General features: G+C 33.7%; 1 protein-coding gene across 1 annotated transcript; it reads left to right on the top strand.

Moving 5' to 3' along the window:
* The first annotated feature begins 7,334 nt into the window (after positions 1–7,334).
* On the top strand, positions 7,335–10,874 carry LOC140980133 (uncharacterized). The gene is made up of 3 exons (XM_073445821.1): positions 7,335–7,704; positions 8,757–8,983; positions 10,582–10,874. Exons 1-3 carry the CDS (start codon positions 7,481–7,483, stop codon positions 10,587–10,589), a joined length of 459 nt encoding a protein of 152 aa, XP_073301922.1. The 5' UTR covers positions 7,335–7,480; the 3' UTR covers positions 10,590–10,874.
* The last annotated feature ends 2,599 nt before the right edge of the window (positions 10,875–13,473 follow it).

The raw sequence follows: 13,473 nt of genomic DNA on the forward strand, positions 1-13,473 counted from the left end.
AGTGCATATCATAAATACTCCCCATTGCAGCTTGCATTTAATAAAGAACAAGACATTTCTCATCTGAGAATTTTTGGATGTATGGTGTATGTGCCTATTGCACCACCGCAACGAAAGAAAATGATACCTCAAAAAAAGATTGGAATTTATATCGGCTATGATAGTCCATCAATCATTCGATATCTTGAACCTCAGGCAGACGACGTGTTCACAACACGTTTTGCTGATTGTCATTTTAATGAGGAATTTTCCCAATATTAGGGGGAGAACAGAAACATACCGAAAAGGAAATTACATGGTATGTATCATCATTGTTACATCTGGATCCAAGAACAAAACAATGTGAAAAAGATGTACAGCAAATTGTGCACTGGCAAAGAATAACAAATCAAATACCAGATGCATTTGCAGACACAAAAGGGGTAACTAAATCATATATATATACATAATGCAAATGTCCCTGCTCGAATTGAAATTTCGAAGAAACAAATTGAAGATACTCATGATGTCATTAAACGCCTGAAGCGTGGAAGGCCAGTCGGTTCTAAGGATAAAAATCCTCGGAAAAGAAAATTCATAGAGAAACACGATGATCACAAAATAAAGAATGATGTTCCTAAAGAAACACATGATGATCACAAAATAAAGAATGATGTACCTGAAGAAACACATTATGATGAAAATGTTCTGTCAGAACCACAAATTGACGAGAATCGTGAAATCTCTATCAATTATATTAATACTGGAAAAATATGGAACCGAAAAATATAGAAGAAATTGATGATATATTTTCTTATAATGTGGCAATAGACATCATAAATGATAATGAAGATCATGAACAAAAATCTTTTGGTGAATGTAAAAATCGGCAGGATTGGATAAAATGGAGAGATGTCATCCAGGTTGAATTGGATGCGCTAAATAAACGTAATGTTTTTGGACCTATAGTCCTTACACCTGAAGGTGTAAAACCTGTTAGATACAAATGGTTTTTTATTCGAAAGCGAAGTGAGAAAAATGAAATAGTAAGATATAAAGCTCGACTTGTTGCACAAGGTTTTTCTCAAAGGCCTGGAATTGATTATGAAGAAACGTATTCTCCCATGATGNGTCTAGGGATCCCGGTGTGAATAAGACGTAACAAGTCTCCCACCTACTCTCCCAATCGTGGTGGCGGTACGTCTTATTCCTAGACTTCGGTCCTGTCTGTATCGAGTGTCTACAATCGGAGGAAATCTGCTCCTATGCGTCGATATCACCGAACGTCTAGCTTGACAATCTGTCAATGACTCCTATCTCAAATGCTTGAATATAAATCTATAATCAAGACATAATCATAATCAAACATAAATAAGAATCTAGTATGTGATTTTGGGAAACTCGTATCCAGTCTGAATCGAGTCATGTCTTCCCGTGTCCACATGAATTATACCTTTCGTTGCACAGTCTTTGTCGTAGTCGAAGTCTCGATGTCGAATCTGTCAATATCAATTCTGAAATGATACATTCAAGATGCATTCTATCAATCTCTAACTCAAATCAACACATATACGAATCAATAATCAATAATCAATCTCAATACGATTCGACGGCATAACGGCGTAATCTTGCGATACCGATCAATTCAAACAACATTAATCAATGACAATAACTCGCATATCTATTTGAATATAATCTTGACAAGTCATACTCCTCAAGAGCATAATTTACCATGCTGATATTTGCATAATCTTTACTCAATACCTGCTGGACTTTCACAATAATGTCATATCCTATCCGGTTTTCAATCCGATAGTACATACATGTGTTCCATCATCTCAACAACATTTACTATCAAGCATATATGAATTTCTTCAACACATGAATATCAAAACATGCTGGAAAACATTAAAACATATACACTTTCGAAGCCCTTGTCAAGAGGAGCAAGAATCTAAGCTCGGATTCAATTTCGGTTGGTTGGATCTTGCACAATCACAAATCCAAGGTGAAATGAAGCTTTAGCTATGGAGGTTTCTCTCTCAATTTCTGGCTGCAAATCTCGAAGGAATGAGACTAAGGACACATTATATATGCATGGCTAGGACACGTGTTTTAATTTTCACTCAACGCGTCGCACCGCGGGTGCGGTAGCTTTTCACCGCGGGTGCGCTCAGGCTACGGCATTCCATCCAAAATTCTAGACTCGAAGACCGCGGGTGCGCTCACTTCTGACCGCGGATGCGGTAACCCTACTGTAATTCTTCATGTTTCAAGAGTTAAAACCGCGGGTGCGGTCTCTCTGGTAGTCAAAACTCTACTTTCTGCCCTTACACCGCGGGTGCGGTAGAAACTGGGGCGCGGGTGCGGTCTATTCTTCAAGCAATTCCACCTAAAATCTAGGGCATTACAATATCTAAGTGCTATCGGTGCCCTTATGTATCTTACAAATTGTACAAGACCTGATATATCTTTTGCCGTAAATTTATTAGTAAGATTTAGCACATATCCAACAAAGAGACACTGGAACGGAATTAAACATACATTCCGTTATCTACGAGAAACGACAGACTTGGGACTTTTGTATTCAAAAGATGTTAATCCAAATATAATTGGTTATGCCGATGCTGGATACTTATCTGATCCACACAAGGCACGTTCCCAGGATATGTATTTACTCGAGGAGGCACAGTAATTTCTTGGCGTTCACAGAAACAAACACTCGTAACAACTTCATCAAATCATGCCGAGATTATTGCACTACATGAAGCAAGCCGTGAATGTGTGTGGTTAAAATCAATGACCCAACATATCCAAATCTCATGCGGATTATCATTCGACGAGAAGCCTGTAATACTATATGAAGATAATGCTGCATGTGTTGCTCAAATGAAAGAAGGATACATAAGACAGAACTAAACATATTCCTCCTAAGTTCTTCTCATTCACCAAGGAGCTTGAGAAGAAAAAATATATTGATGCTCGTCACATTCAATCAAGTAAAAACTCATCAGATCTCTTCACAAAGGCACTTCCTACGACAGTATTCAGAAAGCACATATATAATATTGGGATGCGCAATCTACGAAATCTGTGAAGAATTGTTCGTGTCAACATGAGGGGGAGTTTACGTGACTGCACTCTTTTTCCCTTACTATGGTTTTTATCCCAATAGGTTTTTCCTAGTAAGGTTTTTAACGAGACAGTATAAAAACACGTAATGAAGACAATCATTATGATCATCATCACAAGGGGGAGTGTTGAAAATTAATATTTATTTGTGTTGAAAATTAATATTTATTTGTGTTGAAAATTATAATGTTGAATGTTGAAAATTAGGTAAAATTAGGTGTTGAATATTGAAAATTATTGTGTGATGATGTATGTAATGATGAAATTATTTTTGGATTGTTTTCCAAAGAAATCATATAAATAGGTCTCCATTTGTAAAGATTTGATACAATTGAGTTGTGAGAAAAATATTATAAAGTGTGTAGTGTGATAATTTTGAGAGTTTGAGATTTTTACTTTTTACCGTAATTTTTTACTTTTTCACAACATTGTTTCTTTTGTTCAATTTTTTTTCGTCTTTTTATCTTCTTAATTTATATTTATAAGCCTAAAACATTCCAACATTATACTTAAAAATTATAAAGAACATGCAAAACCATTATTACTTTAAAAAGACCATGAATTAGTGTAAATTCTATATAAAATCCAACTTCTATCAATAGGATTATGCCTCTCTTTATTTATTAAATTATTATAAAACCGAGTCTTAAAACTCAAAATATAGTACAAATATTTTATATTCTTTTTATGGAATAAAATCATCAACTCAGATCTAGCTTAAACATACATATTTTCTATATCAATCTTCCACAACCACATCCACGTTCGTGGGTGGCAACGGAGGAATTGGCGGCAGTGCTCTAGCGAGGGACAAAGGTAAAATCTTCCTACACTTGACTATACATTTTATCTCACATATAATTTTAAAGATTCCATGGCACTGTGGCGTGCAACCATGCAAACACAGAAAATACATAAAGAGACCACCGGAATCATTATCTTTATCTGCATTCGCGGATAATGTCGCGAGTGTCATTATCATAACAAGAACCACTCCCATTCTGTAACCTTTCATCTTGATTTTCTTGTGATTTCTTGTTTTCTTGATGGGTTATTTGGTAGAATTAGTCGGTATTTATAGTTGTATTTCTGATTAATATCAAGATATGTTTTATCATATATGTATATGAATTGCAACAAAATTGGATTATGTATGGTATCACATTTGCTAAAGAAATAAGACTTTTTGGACTAATTTTTTTAATGTTATATGCAATTTCTTATTACGTCCCAATTAAGGGGAGATTTGCAAAAGTTTGACCAATTATAGAAGAGATCAATGTCAGCTTGTAATATATCCAATAAATAAACGACTTAATATAAAAGTTATTTTTATAATAACAAACTTTTAAGTAATTGTCAATATATCAAGTGTTGGATTGTACGAATTCATGTGATATGTAATATAATTCTGGAAAGCACGTAATCTCCTTGCATACATTTTAAGTGGACACAGGCAGAGATATCCCGAAGGATTTTTTCAAGTAGAATCGATAATCCAATTTTAGATTAAAAAAATATATATATTTCTTGAATTTTATATATATGTTCTTTAGCAGAGTTCACAAATACCTACCAAACTTTTCGATTCACTACTACTTTTTCTAGTTATGATATATATATCGTGGACAAGACTTTACTCTTTTTAAAACATATTATTTAAGCCGAAAGTAAATATGTATTTCTTTGTTTTTTTTACCATTAATTCATCTCAGGGTCCACCACAATATGAATAATCAATCACATGCAAACATACTATATATACATGACCAAATAGAATTTTATTGGCAAAGAGAGAATATCAAATCGAGATCGATGACGAAAACGAAGGCCGCACTTGTATGGATACTCGTGGTTATAATGGCAGTGGGAATCCCGACTTGTGAATCCAATTTCAGGGACTGCTACACAAAATGCTTCATTTTCTGCGTGATCGAGCCCTCCCAATCTCTTTGTTCCTGCACCACTCACTGCTTGAAAGAATGCATCTTTTCTGAACTCCCAAAACTAGAAGCGTCTGATAATGAGAATTCGGACAACCTTGGATTCTGCAAACTGGGCTGCTCCTTCTCCGCCTGCTCCACCATGAGCACTATACTCAAACCAAGTAAGTAAAATTGATTTTTTTTGTTTATTAGCTTGTTCGTATTTTGGGTTTTGATCTAACTTTTTTAATTTTCAAATTTTTTGGTTCATTTGTAAATGTGGTGGCATATGACAAGTTGGTAGTTTTCGATGTCACGTCAGTATTATCCAGTGTTACATCAGAAATTTGAGATTTTGAAAACTTAGTGGACCAAAACTCAAAATCAAACAAGTGAATGAATCATATAAAACAACTAATATACTTCCCTTGTCGTTATGTGTACCCTCGTGTCTATAACAGCCTTGATTCGAATTTCAAAACCACGGGCTCAATAATTTTGATGATGGTGCTTGTTTTACTGCGATTGATTTCAGATGGAGATAAGGTGGAAGAGTGTGTGGGATCATGCTCAACAAAGTGCACCAACACCTACTCATTACCTTAGAGACAAAGTTGGGTTTTGACTCGGGACACCAAACCCACCCACCCACCCTTACCACTTATTGCTTTCATTTGCTAGATATCATCATCTGTTCACTTTTTCTTGTTTAAAAAAAAAAATGGTTTGATGGTAATGTATACTTTGATCTATCTATCAAAATAATGTTTTTGTGCGTTGGAAAACAATATTAATTTCAGCAACTATACATCAAGAAAATACGAATGATCGTCGACGTCGCGTTAATTGTATACATACTGATATACTAAATTTATGTAGACGCATTACCTGAGTCATGAACGAGCATTAACAATCAGGGGATAAAAATTTTAACTAATACTTTCAAAACTGGACAGTAATGGAACCATATTTTTCTTCTTTTTGGAGAGGAAAAGGAATATTTTTATATTAATTAAAATCAAGGGGAAGACAATCCCTATATTTTCCATATATAGTTTTATTTAGAAATAATTAAATTTGGTCAGTTATTTTCAAGTTTCAGTGCACGAATATGTACATGGAAATTTGATAATCCTACGTACGTACTCAAATCATAATCCTTGTTAGTTCATTAAAATTCTAGGACTTGTGTGGTATGAACATGATAGTAAATAAAAGTGACCCGTGAACGAGATGCCTAACCGAGACAAACCAAAAGCAACAGAGAGACATGTGAGACTCCTGACAACTTGTATATTATTACATTCGAACTTCTGGCCTTCATTCGTGTACAACTTCGCGACGTCATATTATTTATAATTTTGATATGTTGGTTATCAATTATGTTTATCAATATATATGAAATTTTAAAAATTTGTACGGTTTGCGCGGGAGGATTCGAATGTTAAGATTAGAACTTGTATCTAACTCAATCCCAAAAACTAGCTCAAGAAAAGATGTTTGTCCAAGCTCATATATAAAACTCTCAGGTATTTTATCCAACCGATGTGGGACAACTAACACATCCTCTTACGCCCAGGAATGAACATCTGGAGCGTGGAGTTTACAAATGACTCAACTATGGGCAGAACGGATGATCCAAGCGTGGAGTTTACAAATAACTCAACTATGGGCAGAACGGATGATCCAACACATAACAGTAGAACCTGAGCTCTGATATCATGTTAAGATTGGAACTTGAACCTAGCTCAATCCAAAAAATTAGCTCAATAAGGGAAGATTGTCTAAGCCCATATATACAACTCTCAGGTATTTTATCCAATCGATGTGGGACAAATAACACATATCAAATTGGAAGGAACATTTGTTAATTTTTACCTTAAATTTTTTTTAATGATATTATTAATGATTTGATTTTATAATTCTGAGATAATAATTTGTGGACATAAAGAACAATTTCCTCTGGAACGTAATTTTTTATTATTATTATTGTCATCGCATCAAAACATTAATTTTATTTGATGTTTTTTATAATTATTATAATATGAGGATAGAAGACAGAAGACCTTTAGCTTGTTGATTTTTATAATTAAAACTGTTATAATTAAAATTTTCCTTAAAAAATATTGGAATTAATTATTTATGCATACTATATTTATGTTCTAATTGATACTATTTTATCTCCTTTCCTATTTCGATAAATAAATTCCATGATTTCTAAAAGATAGTAAAACTATGACGTCATATTTATTATCTATTTATTGCATTTCCTTCCATCAACAACGACGTTTATCACTTCAGTCCTCCGATTTTATGTCATTTCACTCGCACGCCACATTTTGCCCCCCTCTCTGATTCTGATGCCAAAATCATCGATTCCTCTTCCGTGGTGACAAAAATTGGGTTTTTTTTCCCTTGATTCTTCTCGTACTGAATAAAAAGCCATGTTCTATGGTGCGGTAGTGTGGGATCCATGGCTAATAGTAGCGCAAATTGTGTGCCTTCAGTGCCTATATTATCAAACCCTTGGAATATTATTGTCAATTCTTGTTGGGACTCGGGTCTCGAAGATGAGTTTGGCGTATTTCTTCGATTATGCTACGGTTAATTCTGCGACAATTACTGGTTGGAGTGTTATGGCATCCTTTTTTCTCAGCTCTGTTGCTGGGTGAGTATGAATTATTGTTGATGTTTGTTGATGTGGCCGATATTGAGATTACATTGGCTGTTTTGCTCATTGGAAATTGATTTTAAGTCGTGCTGTAATGTCAATATAAATGCTGGGTTTTTGTGTTTTGATGGGTTAATTACGCTAATTCTTCTGATATTTTTGCAAGGGCTTTGATGATCTGTTCATATTTTTAGAGCAACATGAAGCATGCAATGCTTGAAGATAGATTATTAGGAAAGAATTTGTGTGATATAATAGAATGTGCGGAGTGGATAGGAACCTCAATTGTTGTTTGTAGTCTTTAACTTTTATCCTGATTAGATTTGCTAATGTTGCTACAAGTTCTATGGACTTAGATTTGTAGGTTTTGTTATTTTCAAGAAACCGGATTACTGTTCTTTTTATTTTCTTTTTCATGAATCTTTGTATAGCAGACAACAAAAAAAAAAAAGACAAAAAGTCTTTAAGCTTTATGAATCCTTCTATGCCATTGTGCTCTATCCTTTATTATATCATCGTATATATTTAAATAGCACTTTGTTGTAAAATAAACTTTTCAATTAGTATTATTCTGCTCCTACTGATGAACTGACTCTTTCTAGGGTTGGTAAGTTAGTGATGGCGTTGATTTGATTATTTTCCATTTTTATGAACCAACTGAATGAATCTGATTTCTCCTTTTCAGCCCTTCGAGTATCTTCCTCTCTGTTTTGTTTTTAGTTCATCAACACCAAAAATATGTCACGTTTTACGTCGTGACATCCCCACGTCCTTCTTCTCATTAGTTTTGAATAAATTGAAAAAGCAGTGACATAAATTCAACAATTGGGGGACGGGGGACTGTTGATCATTTGCTTTACAGTTATGTCATGGATAGAATAATTAATGACTACTTTAGAGAATTGTGACTCAAATTGAGTAGAGCAGTAGTTGTTTTCAAAAGTTTCATGGTTTTGATACCGATGTCCATTATCTCGCTTGAAGAACTTAGACTTGCAATGATAATTCCGAAAGTTCAAATGTTGATCCATTATATCTTATTGAAACAGAGCTGGTTTTTTACTCTATTTAGTTGAAAGGGCTAAGAAATGCCTGGATTTTTCTGCGACCCTTTATATCGTCCATCTGTTCATTTGCGCTATTTATGGAGGTTGGCCCTCATCAATAACATGGTGGGTTGTGAACATTACAAGCCTGACGGTGATGGCATTGTTGGGTGAATACTTGTGCATGAGACGAGAATTGCGAGAAATTCCCATTTCAAGAAATCGCTCGAGTAAGCTCTTTTTCCGTTTGACTAGTTACTTGGTCTGAAGAATTGAATTTATCATATATGATTTCTATGTTATTGGCCAAAAGACTCGAACTTTACTGTTTCCTTTATTTCTCAGATGTCTTGTTTTTTGGTCATATTTGACTTCTATTCCTTGATCTTGTTTTCATGCTTCAAGCTAGTACTCGATACATTTTATTCTTGCATGTAGATTCTTAAGTCCCCCAACAGTCTTTCTATATGTATGTTTCTCTTTAGAGTATACTGTATGTTGAATATAGCATTTTGAATCTTCTCCAGTCTTTATTTTGATATTAGGTAAATGATCCTATTTGGCGCATTTCTTATTGATTCTAGTTAAATTCGATGTGGGCGATCTCTTGAAATTTAGGATGTTTGATCTAGTTTTAGTTTATTAAATTTAATTAAAAGAATCACACTTTCAATTTGGCAAATAACAAGATTAATTAGCTGGAAAGAAAAGGTGCTTTTCCAACTTCCAGGAAGTTTGTGATTTGGACGGACATACAGGTTTTTACATTCCAATGCATGTTTCTTCAAATGCATTCATTATCTACTAGCTCTTGAAGGAAATACCACAGAGAAGTTTTTTCCCTGTCATCATTAAGCAGGCGTTGAGTTACCTGTTTCTTAGGTGAATTTATATGTTTCAAAGTTTAATGATAGTTCATTGAGACTCAACTAAAATTTAATTCAATCCAATCTTCCCACCTATCTCCCAAGATGTTGCTAGGGGTATAGACTTATAGTGGAGTTCTATTAGCAAAACGTTCAGATAATGTTTCTCTCCAAAAGTGATGAGAATTAAGATCGAAGTTTCTGGCCAATTCTTGACTTCACCTCGCCAACCTGCTAATGACTCGCACCAAAGGAAAAAAGCGTAGGAAATTGAGGATCTCCTAAAGTAGGATATAAAACTGGGATTGTGTAGGACGTTTAAGGACTTTTGTATTTGGCTGGTTTGATGAAAGCCGGTTGTAATTTTATAGTCTATTTCAGGAATGCACTAAAATTTTCCTTTTGTACCAATTTCTCTGAGTAGCTTCAGAAAACTTCATTCGAGGGCCAGGTTGAATAACCCTGGCATTAATGCATTACTGTTAATCTCTAAATCCTAGTTCGAACTCAGCATATGCCTTCTAGATTTCTGAAATTTCTGTCTGTTAAACAACATAATAGAATAAAGAAGTGTAATTTAGTTTGAACTAATAACACTGGAACATGCGAAGAAAGAAGAATTCCTCCTTTCCAATTCGATCTCATCGGTTTATTTGGAAAGTTTGAATTTTGGAAAAATCAAACCAAAGTTAAAGTAGACCAAAATGATTGATTCTTTTTAAGAATCAATAAACGATCATCAAAAGCCTGCACCTATATCTGTGGAACCAAATCTTCACACACTTGCAACCTCAATCACCAAATTAAGAGATTCAAGATAAAAGTTCTTTGAGATAACATATTATATATTATTATGGTTTCTTACTCCCTGTCTGTTCTTGCTAAGCTATATATGTACTTATTGAACCATTATGCTAATATGTCCACGACTGACTGAAAATTTCTGTGTTTCATGGATGCAGATGTTTGACAAGCTTGACAAGAAATTTTTTAATCCTCTTCTGAGTCGCCAAGATTGTTAGGATGCATACGATTTCTGAATTATAGTATATTACATTTTATGTAGCACAGCTGAGATATATATCTTGTTTCTGCCAATTGAAATCATTAACAAGAATTTTGAGCAGCACTTTGTTGATGTAATGGCACTGTATGGAAGATTAATACTGTTCTGTAATTATATCTGAAAGTCATGGAAATATGAGTAAGGTTCTTACCAGATGAGGTTTGAATATACAAGGCTTTCTAGCTCTTATTCTGGTGATTAATTTTTTCCGGTTGTGCTTGGAAAAGACCGTGATACCTGCAAATAGCAGGTCTTTTGCGGCAAGTACCAAAACATTGTTTTTGTGTATTTCTTATGCCAAAATCTCAAGCTATGAGAATGCATTGCTGGATATTGTCATAATCTCAACTAGTTAGTTCAAAGTTGATATTCCTCTTGTAAATGGATGAAATACATTTGTTATAGGTGGAAAAATCGAGAAACTGTAAATAAGAGTAGCTAAGAAAAACCCATTATAATTATGGTGTAAAAGCCTTTGCTAATCAAATAAAAATTCAATAAAGATTGGCAAACATATCAAAACCTACTAATCTAGGACTCAACGAAAAATATAATAAATCAACCACAACTCACGATCTCTTATCAAATCATGACAAAAATTCAACTGCCTCAACCATAAAAATCTATTCTTGATTATAAAACAAAAAAAAAAGTATAAAACTTCCCAACAAAATGGCAACATATCGATCAAAGATATAAATACGTGAAATCCCTTGATAAGGGGAAAGGCATGCTACCTTCCCTTTAATATTAGGCATGCAGAACTCTTTTTATGCTCCTAAAGCATTGCTTGCATCAGAAACACATTTTTATTATACAGATAAGTAGTAGTTTTAAATTATTATTAAAATATATTAAATTTTAATTTTTTAAAAGCGATGTTATCAACTCATTATGCCAAAATGCGTATGATCGAATCACTAATATGATTCAATTAGAGTCTATTGGAATTAAAATTCGGGATTTATTCATACTCACCGAATTTATCAGGATCTTTATCAAAAATCAAATTTAAATACAATGAGATAAATATTATAGAAATAATTCCACCAAAAAATCAACTACTTGATTCCTCCTCGAACTCAATATTATGGTTAAGTATAATCTTAAATTTCTCGTCATCTGATAATTCTTTTCAATGGTGATTGAGAATTTGAGCTAATCCGTACAATTTTCATCTTTATCTTTTAAAACAAGAAAATTACAAAATCAAATCGTCCACCATATTAATTTATTTTCTTTGACATTTCCCGAAATTAAAATTTTGATTTTCTTTATTAATAACTCATTTATCTCGGGCTAATTGCTCCGGGTTCTCATTGAAAAGTTTAGACATAAAACTCCCTAAAAATATAAATACACTAATATATCTTCCATTTAAAGAAATAAAACATTTAATATCTNTCTATGTTTTAAAAAAAAAAAAAAAACCAAGCACATTTTACCCGTTTATAAAGGATTTTATGCATGATTTTTTAACACAAATGGTTTTAAATGCAATTAATGTTAAACAAAAGTTCTTCTCTTTTTCTAATTTTTTATTATTTAATGACAAAACTCGTGTGAGACAGTCTCGCGGGTCGTATTTTGTGAGATGAATATCTTATTTGGGTCGTCCATGAAAAAATATTACTTTTTATACTCAGAATATTACTTTTTATTGTAAATAACGGTAGAGTTGACACGTCTCACAGATAAAAATTTGTGAGACCGTCTCATAAGAGACCTACTCTTATTTAATTGACCCATTTATCTCTGTTTGCTCCAAATTTAATGTGCCTTGCGTCGGTTTTTCATGTTTGACAGTCACTCTCGGCTTTGATTGAAGGGCCAACTTAATAAATTTTACTGCAAATTATCTTAAATCTATGCATATTGTATAATTTACATGATATTTTGTGAATTTGTTATGCTTAAATTTCGTGAAACAACAGTTTATGTCATCTTCCGGTCAAAATTACGGAATTCATCGTTTTATATGTATTAAGAGTTAATATTGATTCTCGTTAAGACTATATATAATCATCCACCGGTTAGTAACAATCACTTTATGTCTCAATATTAATCCCAGACTTCGATTTTCTCAGTCACACAACAAATGAACCCAAGTAAGCCGTGATGAAAACGGTACCATAACGGATTATGCACTGAATTATGGAGCATATGGGGGCCGGTGTGATATTGACGGTTCGACGGGGGCTTGCTGCTGTGTTTTGCCACCCTGAGAAGGGGCCGGTGACCATGGAGCTGGCTTTGGTTTCGCCATTATCCACGTGCAGTAACTTTTGAAGTAAATTGTAGTTTCATGCGATATTCTATCTCCAACTTGCTTCCTTGTCGATTGTGCGTGAAAATGCTCAAATACTCAACACAGAGCCATCTCAAATTCTTTGCCCACGGTCTTCTGCAAATCTATATATAGCCATAGACATATAATCACCAAACAGAAGACACCCTTAACTTGAATTCGTCACCTTTCTTGAAATTACATGGGAGATTGTCGCGGCCATACCAAAATACCCATATTATAGGTTTTGACATTTTTTATAAAAAAAAAAAAAGGTTTCCCTGTAATTAATTCTTTTGCTAAAATCTAAGCTCGTTGCAGAATATTTTATAAAATCCATCATATGTTATTTTCAATCCCCTCATGTGAACTGACGAAATTCTATTCTTATACTTGAAGAAAATTGATAAACTGTAACACCCAAGAATTAAAACTGTAAAAACCCATCATATATAGTTACTGAATCGAAAACTTTGTATGTGTATAAAAATTCTCAATCGA

This window comes from Primulina huaijiensis, chromosome 7, assembly GCF_012295235.1.
Source record: "Primulina huaijiensis isolate GDHJ02 chromosome 7, ASM1229523v2, whole genome shotgun sequence".
Classification (NCBI taxonomy): domain Eukaryota; kingdom Viridiplantae; phylum Streptophyta; class Magnoliopsida; order Lamiales; family Gesneriaceae; genus Primulina; species Primulina huaijiensis.